This window comes from Protopterus annectens, chromosome 3.part1, assembly GCF_019279795.1.
Source record: "Protopterus annectens isolate FY-2018-M chromosome 3.part1, PAN1.0, whole genome shotgun sequence".
NCBI classification, from domain to species: domain Eukaryota; kingdom Metazoa; phylum Chordata; order Ceratodontiformes; family Protopteridae; genus Protopterus; species Protopterus annectens.
The window spans coordinates 1493952855-1493973109 of record NC_056732.1 but is presented as its reverse complement, the minus strand read 5'-3'; the positions used below and the strand labels follow the sequence as shown (position 1 = coordinate 1493973109).

At 36.6% G+C, this 20255-nt stretch overlaps 1 protein-coding gene across 1 annotated transcript in view; it reads right to left on the bottom strand.

The window, feature by feature from the left end:
• Nucleotides 1-20255, bottom strand: part of DLEC1 (DLEC1 cilia and flagella associated protein) — a 2498134-nt gene that overhangs the window by 2449092 nt on the left and 28787 nt on the right. The window contains exon 2 of the mRNA XM_044067561.1: nt 13758-13898. Coding sequence (XP_043923496.1) covers nt 13758-13898 — 141 coding nt within the window. The remainder of the gene's footprint in view (nt 1-13757; nt 13899-20255) is intronic.

Genomic DNA, 20255 nt, shown 5'->3' with positions numbered 1-20255 from the left:
CCCTGTCTTTGGAGGAACGCCTACCAGGGTGGGGTGGCTGAGGATGTCCCTAAGATCTCTCCAAGAATGTATATTTTTGACCTGGCATTTTAAGATTAATGTGTGTGCCTCAGCCTTCCACTGTTATTATTTAAAGTGTATTTATTTTGATGTTTATTTTTACTCCACCCTTCATTTCTATAACAATACTTAGCTGATAAGTACCTACATTTGAGTTTAAATCTAATTTTTTTCAATTTACTTTGTATTGATTTCTAGTAATGTAGTTAAAATACATAACCTGTTTTTTTAATCTTTTGGTCATTGATAATTAAGCTGGTGAAAGTATGAGTCAGTGTAATGTTGTGTTCCTGTATGACAAAACTCTGAGATTGCAATCCACTTGTTTGTGCTATAGATCTACCTCTTGAGAGTTTTTAACTGCTTGAATAGTTCTCTACATTTATTCATTGGACCGATAATTGTGTGGGCTGGACATTATGTTGAAATTTCCACTCATGAATAAATCTTTTCAATACCTGACTTCTGTACTATACACCATTATCAAATATGACAACATCAGGCATCCTTTATCTCCAGAATATAATGCAGAAATCAGACTTGTTCTTGTGTCTGTCAGCCTGATTATTTCAAGCGGAATCGGGAATGTGATTAAACAAAAGAATACAGCCTGAGAAAACTGGATGCAGAGCACTACAAATGAACAACTTCATTAAGCTTATATATCCTTCAGAAAACAAACAAGAATTGCAACCAACTCTGCTAAATCTCTATATACTTAAGAGAAAAGCAGACAGCAGCCATCAAATCTCCTAAACATTTTTGGAAGGAAATGAAATCCCTAATAGGACATACATTTAAAACATCCACCATAAGTAATGCCTCTAATAAAATCACTGGAAAGTACTTTAAAAACTTTCTCAGCTCCTCCATCCAAGCTGTCACCAACCCATTCACTCATCCAGATCACTCCTGTCATAACTGTAACCTACCAGTAAGATAATATCCTTTAGCAGAATATTCAGCAGCATTCTCCTTTTCAGAGATCTCAGTTAAATAAACTAAGAAGCTCTTACAGAAACTTCCAAGATGGCAGCACATTGAGTAACAGCTTAATTCTAGCTCTCTCAGTGTGAAAACAGAAACTCAGCAGCAAAAGCCAGTAGACTTGTGTTTATGGGTAAATTTCAGTAACTGGCTAATAAGTGTACTGCCTGGATACCAGGAAAGAAAATACAGAGGATCTGGAAAAAAATCAGCTACAAAAAGTGAGTAAAATTCTGCAGCTGTTCAGCAAAAGCAATGCAACCTCCAGACATGAATTCCGTTACCCTATAGGAAGATATAAGACAACTGCACACATACCTGTTTAAAATAAATGAAACAGTGATGGAATATATCAATACAAACAACAAAAGACTGGAAAAAATGGTAGAAGCTTTAAACAAATATTCAGATGAGGTGATAAAGCTGCAAAAATCAGAAGTTGAAATGAAGAAAAGGCTGGCTGAATATGAGACTACACAGGAAGAGATGTTTAAAAAAAATAGAATTAGAGGACAGAGCACATAGGGAAAACCTGAGATTTTCAGCTATACAAGAGAAGCTGGAAGGAACAGATTGGATTAATTTTATGGAAGCACAAATAAGCAATTTTGGTGGTATTCCATAGCAGGACTTGTTAGTTGAAAGGGCACATTGTGTGTATGCTCCAAACCTGGCTATGAGAAAGCAACTTAGACTTTTAATAGTAAAGATGCAATCCTACCATCAGAAGGAGTTGATTTTGACAAAAGTGTAGCAGAAGGACAAAGTACTTAAAATGGGAGACAGCAGAGTGTTTGTGGAGAATGACTGCTCAGTCTACACCAGGTAGAAGAGAAGCAAATGTATTCCACTATTCAGAGAATGTTGAGCCACAGGTGTGAGATTCAAACTGAAGCACCCAACTGTCTTTAAAGCATTCTTCTCTGATGGGACAAAATCATTTTTTTGATGAAGTATATGCTAAGGGGGAAATACAAAAATTTGTCCAACAAAAAGTGACCTGTGAAATAGAAAGAGATTCTGCTTCTTGTTCTTCTGGTAATAAAGACCACAAAAAGACTGCATCTGTGAAACCTTTTCTAATATTTCAAAGGAAAATGTTGGAATGAAGGTAGGGAACATGAAAGCTGACTAGATGAATTGAGACTACTTTGGAAATGAAGCAGAGACAGGATTTGGGAGATGGAAGTGATCATTAATAAAACCAGTAATTCAAACAGATGCCCTACACAGACCGTCTCAAAAAACTGCAGCTTTACTCCATCGCCTATCACCTACTCAGAGGTGATCTCTGCCTAACACACACAGCTATGTCAAACCCAGAGCTTTTAGACATGCTCCACTTAAAGAAATCCCAATCCCTATGAGCTACACGCTCTAGGGACCTAAACCTTGTCACCACAATAAACAGAACATGCTGGAGGGATAGATTCCTGTCCCAGAGACTTCCCATACTACCTATCTATATCGAACAAAGCTCCTCATTAGCACTCTTCAAGAAAAATATAGATTACTGGATGGGAAATAGGAAATTCACCCCGGGGATCACTTCTGGGGCTCTGCTCAACAGTGGCACACGAAAATAATTTTCTTGGGTAGCAAAAGCCAGGGTACCTTTGGCTAGGCTTATATAGGCCCTAGGGTAAATAGCCTAGTACCTACCTATGAACCTATGAATGTGGGATTACAATGCAATAATTATGTGTGTAAAATTTGATAGAACAAGAAAATCTGGAAATACTGGACTTTTTCAGAATTTGGTGGACTTGTGGGGGACTCTAAAGCATATGGCCTACTTCATGTCATTACTTTTCAAAAAAATGCTTTGAGGAGGGGAAGAGGAGAGAGAAAGTTAACGGCAAGTAATTTTTTTTTTTCTTAATAGCACGATTTTTGTGGTGTAGCATCCATCAACCCAGGTAATTATAGGCCCATCAGCCTAACTAGTCTGACCTGCAAGGCCATGGAACACATTATGGACCTTATAAACAAGGACATTGTCAACCTCCAAACACTTGACTCCCCACAGTTTGGTTTTGTCAAAGGGAGATCATGCCTGTTAAACTTGGTTGACTTCTTCGAAACAGTCACCAAAGCCATGGATGAGGGGATGATGGTGCACACTGCCTACCTTGACATAGCCAAAACCTTCATCACTATTCCCCAGCTGGCCATAATAGATAAACTCTCCCAGCTAGGCATCAACCTGTATGTTACCAGATGGGTAGCTAACTGGCTCACTGATAGAACCCACTCAGTCAAAATAGGGGAAGCTACCTCTTGTAGTAAACCCGTAACAAGTGGTGTACCTCAAGGATCAGTCTTGAAGCCTTTACTGTTTGTGATACACTTTTCTGAGGTCAAAGCCAAAACCAGTGGTCTGTGGCTGACCAAGTTTGCAGATAACTGCAAGCTGGATGCTGTCTTAAATTCCCCTATGATGTGAACATCCTCCAAGAGGGCCTTACCCAAACTAATGACTGGTGTCAGAAGCATGGCTTCAAACTGAATGCCAAGAAGTGCATCTTTACCCCCTTTGGGGAAAATGGCACCCCACTTATTATCACATTAATAACATGCTACACACACAACAGTGATGAGGGACTTGGGCACCCAGGTTGATAGCAATCTGACTTTTGACCACCACATTGCCTCTGTTGTATGGAAGGCTTTCTACATGGCCCACTTCAAGGGTATTTCATCCAGGAACAAGGAGATCATAACATCCCTGTACTCCTCCCTTATCAGATCCATTATTGAGTACAATGCTCCCTTTGGAATGTACCTTTTTGCAGCACATGCAGCAGATGAGGAGACCAAAGAGATTCCTGACCAGGAAAATCCAGGGTCTCAAACACCTATCCTATACAGATAGGCTAAAAGCTCTTTCCCTCTACTCAGTCTCATACAGATTGCTCAGAGGTGACCTGTGTCTGGCCTACAATGCCGTCTCAGACCCAGCCTTAATGGAGTTGCTGCATATCCATTAGTCAAACTCCACTCGTGCAAGCCACACACAAGGAGTCCACCTAGTCTGTGACATTAATAGAATTTATTGGCAGGATATATTTGTGTCTCAAAGACTCCCCATCTGCGGAATAGCCTCCCTTTCCATGTCACGCAGAGTAGCTCACTAACCCTCTTTAAGAGGAACCTGGATGACTGGATGGGAAACAGAAAATACACTCCTAGGATACCACCTGTATCCCTGCTGGACAGGGGAAACAGGTGCTGACTTTGTGGGAACATGGATGAAATTCTTGGCTAGGCTTATAAGGGCCTCTAGGCCAATAGCCAAGTATCGTCCTATGAACCAGACAAATAGCCGAGTATCGTCCTATGAACCTATGTGTATGATTTTCTTTGCATGCTACAAAGTAAAGTTCTCTCAGTTATTTGTAAATGTAATTGGGGACTCTAAACAGGAGCTGCTGTTCTTTTTTCTTTTCTTTCTCCTTTCTCTCTTTCTTCTTAGTTCAGTTTTAAGAAATGTAGGCAATGCAATGGAAAAAGGCCTGGTTAAAAGTGTATGACAAAAGAAAGAATAATGTGCTTTTTCTCATTCTTGCATGTGGGAAATGACTGGATTAAGGACCTTAGATTGACTTAGTAACAAGTTTAAGAGTAAGCAAGCAAGTAAAGGAAAAAGAATACTGAATATTATGAGGCTTTTTTCTAGCAAATACTCAGTAGCTATTATTCAGCTGGTCTTCATGTTCCCATGGAGACAATCTGATAAAGAGAAACTGGCTACAGTCTGGTGGAGAGTGATTGGCTGAAGAAAAAAACTGTAAATAGAAATTGGTTAGGAGATTATGTTCTCTGAAAGCATTCATGGGTATTCCCAGCTGGAAGAGCTACAAAGTAAAGACAAAACCAATTAGCACTTAGTACAAGCACAGGCTGTACTATGCATCTAAGCATGTTTATTTATTTTAGGTTAACTCAAGTCTGTGAGTGTGGCTGTCAGTTTGGATATTTTTCCTATTAGGAGGGTAAAACTTCAGTATTTTAAAATCTACATAGTTTGGTGCGTTGGTATTAAGTTAATAGGCTTTAGGGTGTATTGAGGGTGTGTTTTTTTTTGGTTGAGGGCTTTCAACAAAACCAAAAGTTTTGTAACATGTGACATAGACTCAAATGGATATGAGAAGAAACAACTGTATAAAAGTTCAACCTGTGAAACAGTGTATGCATGTAACACATAGGCTAGAACTAGACATTTAACAAAAAAGGTGTTATACATAAAAGGTGGGAATAATAACTTTTTAATGAAATGATGCTTTCTGTAATGTCTTTAAATGTCAGCAGTCTCACAGATAAATATAAAAAAGAAAGAGTAGTAGTGGACTATATTAAAAATGGAGAGTGCAAATAGCTATGCTACAAGAGACACACTCATTAAGAACTGAACATGTGAATTTGATAACGAAAAGTTTTCAGGATGCTTATTCAGTGGAATACCTGGGACAAAGGAAAAAAGGAGTACTTATATTAATTGCAAGAGGAGTTCCAATAGAGACAGAACAAAATAAAAAGGATAGTAATGGCAGATTTGCAGTGCTAAGGGGATACTGGCAAGGGAGAAGGATTACACTGGCATGTATTTATATTCAACCTAAAACAGCTATAATGGAGCTTAAGAAACTTTTGGGAGAAATAATCAGTTTTCAAGAAGGAATATTCCTTATAAGTGGGGGCTGAGATGTGATTTGCAACAGTGAAGATGTGTCTGTGGGGCCCAGAATGGACATTATAACAAAGGAGGGTAGCTTTTTGAAGACATTCATGAAAATATTTGGCATGGAAGATATGAATTCAGTAATAGGAGTTTGGAGTGAATTTACATATTATTCCCCAAGATATAAAACCTGGGCTAGGTGGAATTTACATTTCACAGGAATATGTGCATTTAACTGAAGGTCTTGATATACACTCAATAACTATTTCAGATCACGTGCAATAATAACTAAAATAAAAAACAATGGAGTTTTCCCACCTATCTGTTGAAAAGAGAGGAATTTAAGGAATGGGTAGTGAAGATTATTCAGGAGTTATTAGAGAGAACAGAAATTTCTTCTGAAAATATAGCTTGGGAGTGGGATAAAATTAAGGGGAAGTTTAAAAATAGGGTGGAAATAAAAGAAAGGGAGCTATGGTTAAGAAGTAACAAGAATTATTTAGAGGGACTGAAAAATGTTAAAGTATTGCAGAATAGGGGGAATCTCACATAACAAGAGATGATCAAATGCAGAATGCTAAGCAGAAAATAAGGGATTACCTCAATAATATGCATGAGTTTGAAAAGACTACTGTTAAGCAACTGTTTTTTTTTTTTTTTTTTTTTTTATAATAATAGTACAGCACAAAAACTTTTAGGACAGTGACTCATTTAACAGAAAGTAGAAAGGGCTGTCGCCAAGCTTAGGGAGCCTATAACAAGGAAGGTAAAAACAAATCCTGTAGATATATTAGAAATACTTCAGAAAATTTACAAATGTCTGTATAAAGCAGAGAAATTACAAATGGAAATGTTTATGGAAGAATTACATACGCCAAGGTTAGAGGCAGATGGTGCTCAGTTACTAACAGGATAGGAGTTGAGATAAAAATTGTGATGTATAACCAATCTATAGGAAAGTCCCCAGGAATAGATAGTATTCCTGTGGAAATTTGGAACCTAGGAGGGAAAAATTTGATAAAGATCTGGAAGGTTTTTGTTTAACAGTATTTTAAGTGGAGAAGTACCAACATCCTGGAAGAAAACAGTGGTAGCTGTAATACCCAAGCAAGGTAAAGATCCATCAGACCCAGCTTTACATGCCCTTTTCAATACTAAACCATGATTATAAAGTGTTCATGTATGTAATGGCTAAAAGAATGATAAAAGCAATGCTAAAATTTATAGATATGGATCAAAGTGGTTTTGTGGAGGGGAGGCAGCTATTTGACAACATTAACAGAACACTGATGATCCAGAGGGAAGCAAAATGTAAGAAAATACTATTATTGTTGGTGGGACTTAATGCAGAGAAAGCATTTGATAGAGGAATCTGGGACTTTATGAGCAGGGCAATGGAAGCATTTGCATTTCCTGAAAAAAAATGATATGGCTGAATAAGAGGATACATAAGGTATTGGAGGTGAAAATTAAAGCGGGTGCAGTCCTCTCTGATAACTTCTAGAGCAGAGAAATCAGTCAGATGTATCTTCTTTCTCCTTTGTTATTTGCATTACATTTAGAACCACTGGCAAAGAAAATAAGGTACTCAGAAATTCAAGGATATAATTTGTACGGTACTCAAGAAAAGTTAGCTCTATTTGCAGATGATATTATGTTATACCTTGCAAAACCACAAAGAGAAATTACAGTGCTGTGGAATATTTTGAGACACTTTCAAATGTTTTCTAGATACTGAATTAATGAAGCTAAAACAGACAATAGCTATAAATTATGTACCTACATACAAATTGGTTCAGCAATATCATACTTATGGGGACATGATAAAATGAAGTATTTAGGATTATGAGTTAAAAATTATTCTGGTGTGGCAGCTAAGGATATGTGGGAAGAGACTAAACAAAAGATAATACAAAAACTGTGAAAATTGAAGCTTTGTTATATGGATATGGCTAATATGATACAAGCAATCAAAATGTTTTTAGTCCCTTTAGTCTTATACATAGGTCATGGCATATTTTTATCAACTGGAGGAGAAGTTGTGGATAGCAATTAATAAAGAGCTTAAGGACTTTATTTGGGAGGGGAAGACTTCAAAAGTCAAATGGGATAAGCTGATTCTTCCAGTAAATAGGGCAGATTGGGATTACTGAAATTGAAGGGGTATTTCAGAGCTACACAGTTAAGGCTCCTATACATAGCACAAGCAGAAAACTATAATTCAAACTTGAAAGGGATTATGATAAAATAGGGGGAAGCTCCAGAAACAAGGAGAGACTGGGATTTTGGATACAGGCCTTTAAGGAGAATAACAATAATCATACAGAATATTATAGTCATTAAATAGCAGAACGTATTCTAAGAACTAAGCCAACATGGGAATGGAGAAAGGAGATTCTGCTGATAGGGATTGCTGCAATTAGGGATATAGACAGTAGGCAAGAGGGGGTGGAATTTATTGGAGAAAACTGGCAAGGGAACCAAGGTATTGGGAGCAAATAACTAGAGAGAAAAAGGTAATACTTGTGAAGAGGCCAAGAATTTATTTGGACTGCAGGTTAGAGATTGCCTTCCCTATCAGGGACTGATATCAGAGCATAGGCAAAGAGAAAGAAATAGGGGTGTCCTACATGAAAGACCAGCCGTGGTAGAGTTTTTAGTAGAATCTAGAACAGAAGCTGCCATTAAAAAAGGAATAATTAGTACAGAAAATAAAATACTGCATGATAATTATAAGAATCAGTCATCAGGGTTTAGAAAGGATTGGGAAGAGAGATTGGATAAGTAATTCACAAAGAAACAATGGGAGGATATATGTATGCCTCCCAAATATGCAACAAAATCTAGAAGATTTAGGATTTTTGCTTGGAAATGTTTACATAGATATTTTTATACCCCAAGTAGATTCCGGAGAATTTTTCCTCAGGTAGACAGCAAATGTTGGAGGTATGACAGGGAAGAAAGAGGTACTTGGGAATATATTTTCTGGGAATATTTTGGGTTGGTGGACTTTAAGGATTCCCCGCGAGATGCACTGTTGGAGATGCTGGATGGCTGGATTGATGTGATGAGGGAGATAATTTTTCTGAGCTATGATACAGAATTGGAATTGCCTAGACATGGAAAGGCCTTGCTGTGTCTAATTATGGCGGCTGCCAAAAAAAGCAATTACTAGAAAATGGAAATCAAAATCTAAACCAACTATATTAGAAGTAGTGAATATAGTAACATAGATAAAACAACTGGAATTGAAATCTTTAGAAAGGGTAGGAGCAAACTACATAGAAAAATGGGAATTGTATGAACAATAAATACAGGGGAGGAATGAGGTTTAAAAGAAGGCAGGACATAAATGAGCTATGTAATATTTGACTGAAAATTATATGGTAGATTATAAGTGATGTATAATGTTTACAACTGGAAGTGTGTCAGTATGGTTTGTGAAGTAAAATACTTGCAATTAAGATTGTGTCAGTGTGGTTTGTTTTCATTTATATGAATGTATGATTGCTTATGTCATAAGTGATGGTAATAAAGATGTTTCTTGTTTTAAAAAAGGGGGCCAGGAACTGAATAATTTATGTAATGTTACTTAGGTTATATGATATATAGCAATATATGTGAAGTATAATGTTTGTTAATGTTAACTTGCTAATACAGTTTGATTTATTTTATATAAATATTTACCTGTGTCACAAGTGATAAGTCAATAAAGGTGTTTTTTTAAGCTCTTAGGTAACATAAAACTCTCTTCTATAATCATAAATTAACTGCATTCCATTTTCCTTAGGAGGCCATGAGACAAAATTGCAAAAAATCTCACTTTTATCTTTAAGTTCTCTCTCACCTCAGGAAAAGTCCCCTTTTTGCTAAAAAATTTAATCATTATTCCCCTTCCAAAGATTCACCCTTTTATATCAATCCAATATTTGCCACATAGCCAAAGTCTTTTAGAAAATCCTTTACAAATAAATGTTTAAACACTTTAATAGTTATGGACTTCTCTTGGATAAACAACATGGCTTTGGAAATGCATTCAGTACTACTACAGCCCTTTTCTTAGCTAAAGATGCAATGTATACTAACATCAACAATGGACTCATAACTGCTGACATCTTTATAGATATGACTGGAGCTTTTGAGACAGTAAACCATAAACCACTCGTTAACAAACTACATAAATTTAACTTTGGTGCCAGCACTATCAAATGGTTTACAAGTTATCTCAAAAATAGAACCGTTCAAAATTCTCACAACCAATTTTCAGCCTTAGGCACAGTTAACACAAGAGTCCGTCAGGGTTCAGTCCTGGGCCACCTATTGTTCTCCTTATTCATTAATGATATAACTGAAGACTATCCTCCATTAAGCATGCTGATGATATAATTCTCCTAGAATCACACTAGGAACGTTCTGACCTGCAAATCACACTCCACCAGCCATTCCCTAATCTCTGTATCTTGGCAGAAAGCAATAACCTATTCACTAACAATAAAAAAAAACAACATAATGCTTTTTACTACCCCTGGCCAAACTTCCTCAATTATCTGACTGAAACATTTCAGATAACCATGACAACTCTATTCCTATGGTGTCTGAATACAAATATCTAGGCCTTACTCTGGATCTCTCCCTGAATTTCAACTTACACATTGACAATATAATATGTACAGTCCTAGCACAACTGAAACCATGCTACAAAGATAACTTATCTCCTCTCCCCAGCAGCGCAACTCACTCTATGCAAAAATGTACTCCTTCCAAAATTGGAATACAGTCTACCATTTCTTGTTTTCCAGTCAACCTACAACACCCAGACGTTTCAGACAGCAGAAAACAAAATATGCAGATTTGCTCTTCTTGCTGACACTCGCCTACCACTGTGATCTTATCAAATAAACGATTTGGCTTCCTGTTACTGATAGAGCTTTTTATCTTCTTAGCACCCTGTTATTCAAAGTCCCAACAGGTGGCTACTGCCTTCTGCTAAAAAGGAAACTTCTCCTAAAGCAACAGACTTATACTGTAAAAATCAGCCAAGAAAAAGGCATTGCACCATATAGACCACCTTTCAAAACAATCATAGAACAAGCCTTTTCCAAACTGGGCCCAGCTCTATGGAACAAACTGTAACCAGATATAAAAAGCCAAAAGACTCTCCAGGAATTTAAATCATCCCTTTCTAAACACCTCCATAGTTAAATTACATGCAATTGCTAGAGGAACAGTGGTAAGCAACACATTGTGAAAAAGTTTAACTCACTGTAATTAACATATGTACCTCTCTGCAAATTTCAATTTATTTTATACCGCTTTGTTTTTTTTTTTTCAGTTCTGTTCTACCATGTCCAAGACTAGAAACAAACAAAAACTGACAAAGTATGTATAATACTTATTGTTCAATTAGTCTCAGTTATTTCACCTCACTGTGTAAATTTTGAAATGCCAAACTTGCCCACTTAATTGATTTCTTTGTATATCTCTTGTATAAATGTTTTCTGTTTTTTCATGTGTTGTACCTTTGACTATGGCCTTGGTTGTACCATAAAGCAGTCTTATGATCACTTCACTTATCTGGTTAACAAATAGTAACTAGATAAGTAAATAAACCTGAAATAATTATCCTCACATATGATATATGTGGCTTCTTTGAAACAGAATACTAGATGATCTAGTACTAGGTATGCGATTATTTCTTACTATGGGCAGTTGTTATGGTAAGCATCATATACATGATATTACTCTGTACCACTTTTCTGCTTGACTTGACATTCCTGACCAATGCATTATCCCCGGGATTCAATAACACCTCCACTAAGTGTACACCCTTCTGAGTGAACAGACAACACAAACATAACTCATACTTTCTTCCTCCTAAATTTAGTTATCCTATTGATATTCTTGCGACTTTAAATATTGACAGGGATTCATAAAGGTTACCACAAAGTGTAGACTACATATACCCTTAGTATAATCTTTCTGAGTGACTAGAAATCACAAACAATGTAATAAGAATGTTTTTGAATACATACTGTGAATACTTAGTATACACTTAATGCAGGCTTTCGTGAATCTGGCCCTATCTCTTACTTTCTTTGTGTTTTACTTCCAGATGTGGTTGATGTATACTCTAAATAAATTTCTATTTTTTTCATCAGCTTTAAACATTAAGCCCTGAATTTGACTTAATTCTTCTCTAAAAGAAAAATAAATACACAAGGGTGGCCCCTCCACAGATCCAGGCAATATATGCCCATCAACCTTAGCAGACTTACAAGCAAAGTAATGGAATGTATTATGACAGAACTCATCTATGCAGACACGAGCAACTTAACTTATCTAGACCCTAATTAGTTTAGTTCCATGAAGGACAGGTCCTGTGTCCTAAATCTAGCACATTTTTTGAAAAGGTTAATGAGGCTGTGGACAGTGATCACTCAGAGCATGCTGCTTATCTTTATCTGGCCAAAGGTTTTGCCACTATCCTCCAAGCTGGTATTGATAAAAATATTAGACAAACTTAAAATAACCCCTGTATGCTTTATTTTTATATATACATATTTATTAAATTACAACTAAAACAATGACAAAGGCACATATACATTAACAGAAAAGAAAACAAATCATAGTAACATTTTTTGTTTGTTTTCATGCAGTATATGTTTCCTTTTTAACAATTAGTTACTCTGACATTACATAAATTGCTCAGCTCCTGCCTTCCCTTAAACCTCACTCCTCTTCCTGAACCGTATTCTGCATATATTATTCCCACAGATTCTATTTACTTCCATGTAATTTGCTCTTTCTTTTTTTTTTTTTTTTTCTAAAAATCCCACTGCAAGTTCTTTTATCTGCTTTAGAAAATTCATACTTCAACTACAGTTGATTTAGGCTTTGGTTTTCGTTTTCTAGTAATTGCTTTTTGGCCCACCAGTAGGACTAAACTTAGTATAGGCTTAGTGTGTCTAGGCAATTCAGAGGTTATAAACCAGCTCAAAAGAATAATTTCCTTAGTTATAATAATTTGTTCCTTCAACATTCTGACAAAATTCTCTGTGGTGAATTGTTAAAATCTTCCAACTTGTTACATTCCCAAAACATATTCCCAATTACCTCTCTCTTTTCCATCACTTCCTCAGAATTTGCTGTCTATCTGAGGAAAAATTCTCTGAAGTCTGCTTGGGATATAAAAATGTCTGTGCACACACCTACAAGCACTCAGCCAAGTAAAATTTTATTCTTGGAGGAAAAGGTGACCACTGTAAAAACATGGTGCTCATCCATTTACTCCTATGAGAGTACTCGCTATGCAGGAAAATTCAGCAAAGACATGGGGGTAGGTGTGTGTGTAGCAGAGGTGCCTTTGGTAACATGATGCATGAGCTGATAAGGAGGATATTAGTGTAGTCCTGTCTGACAGTGCTAATAAGTTTGTAAGTGTTTGAATCCGGGACCTGGGAATGAGACAATAATTAAGTCTTTCTCATTGTGGCCATACCTATCTCTGAATGACATTTTCTTACCATCACACTAATTGGCCAGCTGGTGCTGGGCAATTAGCATGAGCGGTGAGGATTTTAGTGACTTCTATGGTAAATGTCTAAAGGTTTTAACTATTTCGACATCATGTTGAGTGGTTCACTCCAAACAAACAGCACAATGGAAAATATTGTGTTTTCCTATGACATAAAGAGCAAATATGCCCATCAGTGAGCAGAGTAGCTTGACTGTAGACACACTTTGTAAACAAGAGTTTAGGCACTGTGAGAGAAATGAGCCTACATTTACAGGTGTAGAAAGTAAGAAAAAATACTTTTCAACAGCAAAACTGAAGAAAAGTTATAACATTTGACCAAATGGAGTATAGGGGAAAAAAATCTTCTATTTTACTCACACACAGGAACACCCAAGCTGTGAACAACAAACAAGCCCGGGTACATTTTGTTCTAACCTCTCTTGAAACCTGGCAGTAAATATTGAAATTGGTAAATTTTCCACTTTCCAAATGCAATATTTATTGTTCACTTACCTTTTGTAGCTCCTCTACATATCTCTCGTGGTACTGGTTATTGCTTCCACGTGACTTCACCAAATTTGCAACAGTGTCTTTTCCAAGCACATCCAAGGTATATAACTCCTTGAAAACACTAGACAGTATATGGGAAATGTCCTGATTGAAGACAATGAAACAAAATAAGTAAAATACACATCTACAAGTGTCCTACACTGAAGCAGCAATTCCTAACATTCAGTTAAGTTCTTATGACACATCTCTGTGGGTATATGAAATACCTAAGATTATAACAATAGTGTCTTCCTTCTTTGACTTAAAATCCCTTGGTCACTAGTTGTTGATGGACAGATAAATCAATATAGCTGGTAAAAAATCACATGTCTCACCTTGTCTGCAGACTTCAGAAAATGCTTTCTTATTTATACAGTTAGATGTCCAAGGGAGAAGGATAATCTGAATAAACTACAGATCACAAATAACAGCTTGTTTCTCTTTTCTCCCTTTGTACCCAGCCCTTATAAGAACTAATATCAATCCACATCCTCTTTACAATTTTTGACTCTACTACATTTCTAGAAAGGCTGTTCCAGCTATCCACCATCACGTCTATGAAATATTTCCCCTAAGCCAGATATGGTGAATATTCAAAATTATATAATCTTCATCTCATATACTTTTTTACAAGATGGCAACCATGTGGAGTACATGGATTTTCTTAAGGTACTCTAACATTTGCAAGAGGAAGGCAGACAAAATTGTCACAGAAGGTCCACTTTAACATGATCAGTTCATCGGAAAGGGGGACCAAAGTGACTTGCAGGGAGTGACCAGCAAGCCTCTAACAGTCTGTTTCTGGAACAGAAAGTTTAATGTTGAGTCCAACCTTAGATCTGAAACATGGCTTTCAAGTAATCACTAAAAATAGGATCTAAAGTATTACACTTACAGAAACAAAGGCAAAAAACCCTAACAGCAACGGGGAAGAGGTTGCTGAGGATGATTGCATTGCTAACTTTTGTACTAGTTCTTATGAAGGTATCCAGAAAAAAATCAATGTTATATTGAGGGAAATAAAATGAGGAAGGAAATGCTGTATGAACTCTTGAAAACCACTGTAGAGATGAAAGGAAAAAATCTCATATGACAAGGATATGCACAAATCTAATGGCAATTCATCTGGTATTTGCCTGTCAAGCATCTGCTGGGTGGGACAAGTGAAAGATGGCACCCAACACTGTTGGAAGATTTGAAGGTCTGAGCATAGCGTCAATCCCAGGTAGCAGAGAGGTTCTAAGTTAGGCTGTCAATGGCCCAGTGAAACTGAAGGATTCCCCAGTTATATGAATAACAGAAAAATACAAAAGTTCCACATGAAATAGCATGACAACCAGTGTGAAAGTTCTCATCAAGGAAAGATTGACTTATAGTATGAGTTGTGTAAGTATCCAAAAGGATATGAAAGCTGCCAATGAAGCAGAGGATAAAAGAGAATGGGTTTCACAGAAAACTCTGTTTTTGACTTTACTATTCATGTTTTCTTTATATTAAGATGTTCTTTTAGTATGAAAATGGCAAATAACCCCTGGATGATTCAACCCCAGATGATTCAACCCCAGGCGATTCGACCCCAATGCAATTGTATACACTTTCATGTTTAAATTTATATTTATTGTTTATGGGAATAGTTAGTGGACAGTTTGACCCTGGACAATTCGACCATGGACTATTTGACCCCAATTATATTAAAACAAAAGGTTTTTAAGTTTTATAAAAGCATTTTATTGCTTAATATTTCAATCATAATTTTTTCATAGGAATTTAATATATTATTTAACTTTTTATATGTAAATGTTAATTTATTATTTTCAGTCTGTTATAAAGCATCTTTGTAATACAAGCTGATTATTAACTCTGATAATTATGTCTTTGTTTTTTTTGTAAGATAGGATGTTTTCGTTCCATTACTTTGTTTATTTTTCCATTTATCCATTACATTTTTACATTTAACTTGTATTTCAATTTGAGTTGTTAATTCCGGTATTGAAAGTAGCTTATTTTTTTGAGTTACATTTTTTTATTTTTTTGAATGTTTATTTCTACATGTTGTTCCACCTTTTTTACTTAGGTAATATTTGATTGTTTATCTTCATACTGTTTTAGATCTGTATTTTGAATGTTTTAATGTTTTCATTATGTGGTTGAACCATCCCGTACCCAAAGTCTGGCTGCTCAATGGCAGACAGATTTTTTTTATTGGCTTATGCCCAATTTATAATTACAACAGGCACGCTGATTTATGAATACTAATGATGATTTACTGTATAATTAGAGAGTGAGAAAAGAGAAATTGACTGAAGTAAGGTAGTAAGGGAAGAAGGGGGAGTAAGGAGGTGTAAGGTATGAGTAGGTACTTGCTTATATTTAGTTATACAGTTTATCCAGGGGTTGAGCAAGAACAGAGCCAGATTTTGGTTAGGAAATCTTTCAGAATGTTTTTCAAGGACTGGATGGAGGGTATTGCCCCGATTAAAACAGGTAAGGAGTTCCTGGCCTTAGCAACATGGTATGTGTGCGTTTTGTAATTATTTAAAAGAAAAGAATAAAATAAGTAGCACTAAACTTTTTTTTTTAATATTAAAACATAATGTGCAAAATTAAATTATGTAAAATGCATAAATCTGCATTTTCCACTGTGAAGATATATTAGTTTAGAAAGGAAACAAACCATTGCTTCATAAATGTGTGCACTATTACAAAGTTAATATTTCTTGGAGATGCTCAGCAAGGTCAAAGGTTATTTCCTTACTTAGCCTGTGGCTTGATAAATTTTACCCTTTTCCAATAGAAATGCAACTGTGGAAATAAGAAAGTATATTCTCCACAGAAAATCCTATAATGGACTTATATAAGGAAAGACAGACTGTTAATGACTGCTATTCTGCTACTGGACCTGCCTACTGGAGCAAACATTTGGGACAGAGCTCAACATTTGATCAACCATCTTTAAAATGTTATTTTCAATTCCTTGTGCAAGTTCTACATTGTTTGCATGTTATTTTATAAAAATGCATTCACTTATTTATTTAAGGTAAATAATCATATTATTCTCATCAGTCAACTTTAAATATTTATGGTGAATGGCTTACTTATTGGGTTAAGGTTTTAAGGATTTTAATGGTGAATTTTCAACAGTTTAATGTTTATCCTTTAGAAGTTGACTATTGAGAGCTGACTACTACTATTTAAATATTTGAAAACAGACTGTCGCCTCACAGTACAACATTGTCCTGTTCGAATGTTCAAAATATCAGAATTTAGAGTAGAATAAATTATAGATGTGGAAAGGAGCAAAGGATCTTAGTGGTTGAGTTAGAGTGGAAAAGAGTTAAAGCTGACTTAAGTGAAGAGATCTGAGGGGTAACAGATGCATTATGCTTGTTTTACTAAATGGGATTTTAGTAGAGAATGGGATTTGGAATAAGAGGATGAGTCTTTAATTTCAGGTTGGTGGGACTCTCAGTTTGGGCCTAAGAATTGAGAATGCACGGTATGAGATATGTAGTTTAAATTGTGGGATTTGTGCTTTAGGGCTTGAGTGGTTCAAGTTTCTTAGGTTGTATGTGAGGTTTTCTTATTAGTTTTGATGTTGATGGAGGGGGGGTATTTTCATGTAATAGTTTGAGCAGCTAAGATCTTAGGAGCAGGACTACTCTTTGGTTAACCAGGAGTAAGTTTGCTTTCAAGTGTTCATCTCTTGAGGAGTAAGTAATAAAGCTACACATTTTATTTTCTACTGTTTGAATGGTGCTGAAGTTTTTAGGACAGGCTGCTGATATAAGATGGAGGTTTAATATGAGTTGAGGAAGTAGGATTCCTTTCCCTATTGCAGACTTGGTTGAGTGTGAGAGGAAAGGGGATATTTTTATACTCATAAAAGTAGGGGATTAATTTATTACATGTATTATCAAGATGCAGGTGGAATTTGAATGAGGGGGCTAACCAGTGACCTAGATATTTGAAACAGGATACTTGCACTAAGGGATGGTTGCATGTCTAGGAGTTGTTTAGGTGGAAAATAAGCTGTTTTTGAAGATGGTTTTGTTAGGTTGCATCCTGATTTGTAGTGGTAGAGAGTTCCAAGTCTTGGCAATGTTGCTAGAATACAAGGAGTCATCAGAGCTGTAATAGCTTTTGGAGATAGAGATTAGTGTCGAATTAGTGGATCTAAGTTCTCGGTTATTGGAGTAGAGGGTGATTGGGTCTTGTAAGGCTGGATTTTTGTCAGGTTGGTACAGTATTTGGTGAGCTAGAAGAGGTTGGTTTAGAGCTAAGGTGTTAGGGAGTTCCAGCCAGGAAAGCTGTTTTAGGGCTTGACAGTGGTGGGTGTGGTAGGAGGAGTTTGTGGCGAATTTTGCTGTTTTGTTGTAGCACATTGATAGCCTGTTTAAATTGCTCTTGTTTGGATTAATTAGGACAGGAGAAGCATACAGTATGGTAGAGAGAAGATGGGTACGAGCTAGTGTAACTTTACTGTTTCTGGTTAGGAAATTTTTGCATCTGTAAAGAGTACTTAGTTTTTTGTTAACTTTGGCTATAATGACCCCTAGTAATTTGGTATGTGTGAGAGGGGAGATAGGAGTATTATCTGATGCAGAGTAGAGAACAGGGGAGTAGGTACTGCTGCTTTGGAAGGATGGAAGAGCATAAGTTGGGTCTTTTTAGGATTTAGTATTAGCTGGGAGTTAGTTATCCAGGTTTTGATGGATGTAAAGGCTTCTTGGGCCTTGATGTGAAGTTGTTGGAGGGTGGGGGCAGAGCAGATTAAGGTGGAGTCATCAGCATATTGAACCACGTTTGCTAGAGGGGTGGCTTTGTGAATATTATTTGTAAATATAGTGAAAAGTAGGGGTCCTAAGACTGATCCTTGGGGTACTCCTAGCTTTACAGGAAATAGGGGGAAAGGGAATTTTTCCACTGAACAGCTTGTTGGTGTTGGGAGAGATAATCTTGGAACCATAATAGAGTGAGTGTAGTTAGTTTTGACTCTGAGAGTGATTTAGAAGCTTTGTATGGGAGACTGAGTCAAACACCTTTGATAATTCAAGGAAAACTGCAGACACTAGTTGGCTGTTGTTGCATTGCATATTTACCAGATTACTAAAATGGATGAGTGCAGTGGCAGTGCTATGGTTGGGTCGGAATCCATGTTGAGTTTTGGCAAGAAGATTGTTGGACAGGAGATGTATTAGGATCTAGGTGTGGATACATTTTTCCAGTATTTTAGCCAATGGGGAAATTATAGCTATAGGGCAGTAGTTTGTTAGGTCAGTGGAGGTGCCCCTTTTGTGTATTGGTATAATGTAGGAGATTTTCCAGAGAAGTGACACCTTTTGTTCTGAGACTGATCAGTTAATGATTACAGAGATTGGATAGGAAATGGCTTTGGTGGCTAATTATAGGAATTTGGCAGGTAGTTTGTCTACTACAAGGGTGGTGGGATTAACTTTGGTTATATGTCTATAGATGGTGTAAGCTGGTACAGGCTGAAAGGTGAAGGAGTTGGCATTATTTAATGGGTTACATAGTATAGTGGGGGTTGAGGAAGGTGGGTCTGTTGACACCTTTAGTATAGAGTTGGTAAAGAACTCATTGAATTGAGTGGCTGTGTTTATAGAGGTGGTGTCTATGGATGAGGAGTTGGTGATTTACCTGGTTGGAGAATACTGCTTATAGCAGCCCAGAACTTTTGTGGGTTGGTATTGTGCTTAGTTTGACATTCACTATAGTATTTTTGTTTGTCTAGTCTGATTTGCTTTTTTTTATAGAGTTTCTCAGTTCTAAGAAGGTTTGCCTATTAGGAGTAGATTTGTTTTTGTGCCAGGTGTCCAAAGCTTTGTCCCTTTGTTTCATAAGTTGCCTAGTAATCTTGGTAAGCCATGGGGCATAGATGATTTTAGTGCAGATCTGTCTTGGTGGGGCAAGTTGGTTGAGAAAGCCTAAGAAAATAGTGTTGAAATACTCAACTGCTTCATCTAAAGGAAGTGTTAAAAGGGGGGGCAAGTTAGGGTGTTTAAGGGCTGTACTAAGGTCGTCACCCTGATGTTTTAGTGTATCTGATGTGTTAAAGAGAGCTAGTTCTAATGAATTTAGTTTGGTCTCTGATTAAGAAGACTGGGAGGTGGTCACTAAGAGTGTCAGGTAGTGTACCGAAATTATGGGTGGAAGATGGGCAATTGGTAAGAATCCAGTCTAGTATTGATTCTTTTTTTGAGGTTTTGTCTACCCTAGTAGGACTTTGTATAAGCTATGAAAAGCCATAAAGGTCAATATTACTTGAGGGGTGGGGTGATTTAAGTGAGGTCCAATCAATATTGAAGTCGCCTGGTATAATTGTTTTGTGGTGGAGGGTTTCTGATGTCCACTGGAGAAGAGATTCTAGGGTTTTGATGTTATCTCCTGGAGAGATATATGATCTCAAGATATTTAGCTGTTTTTGTGTATTTAGTCTTATCT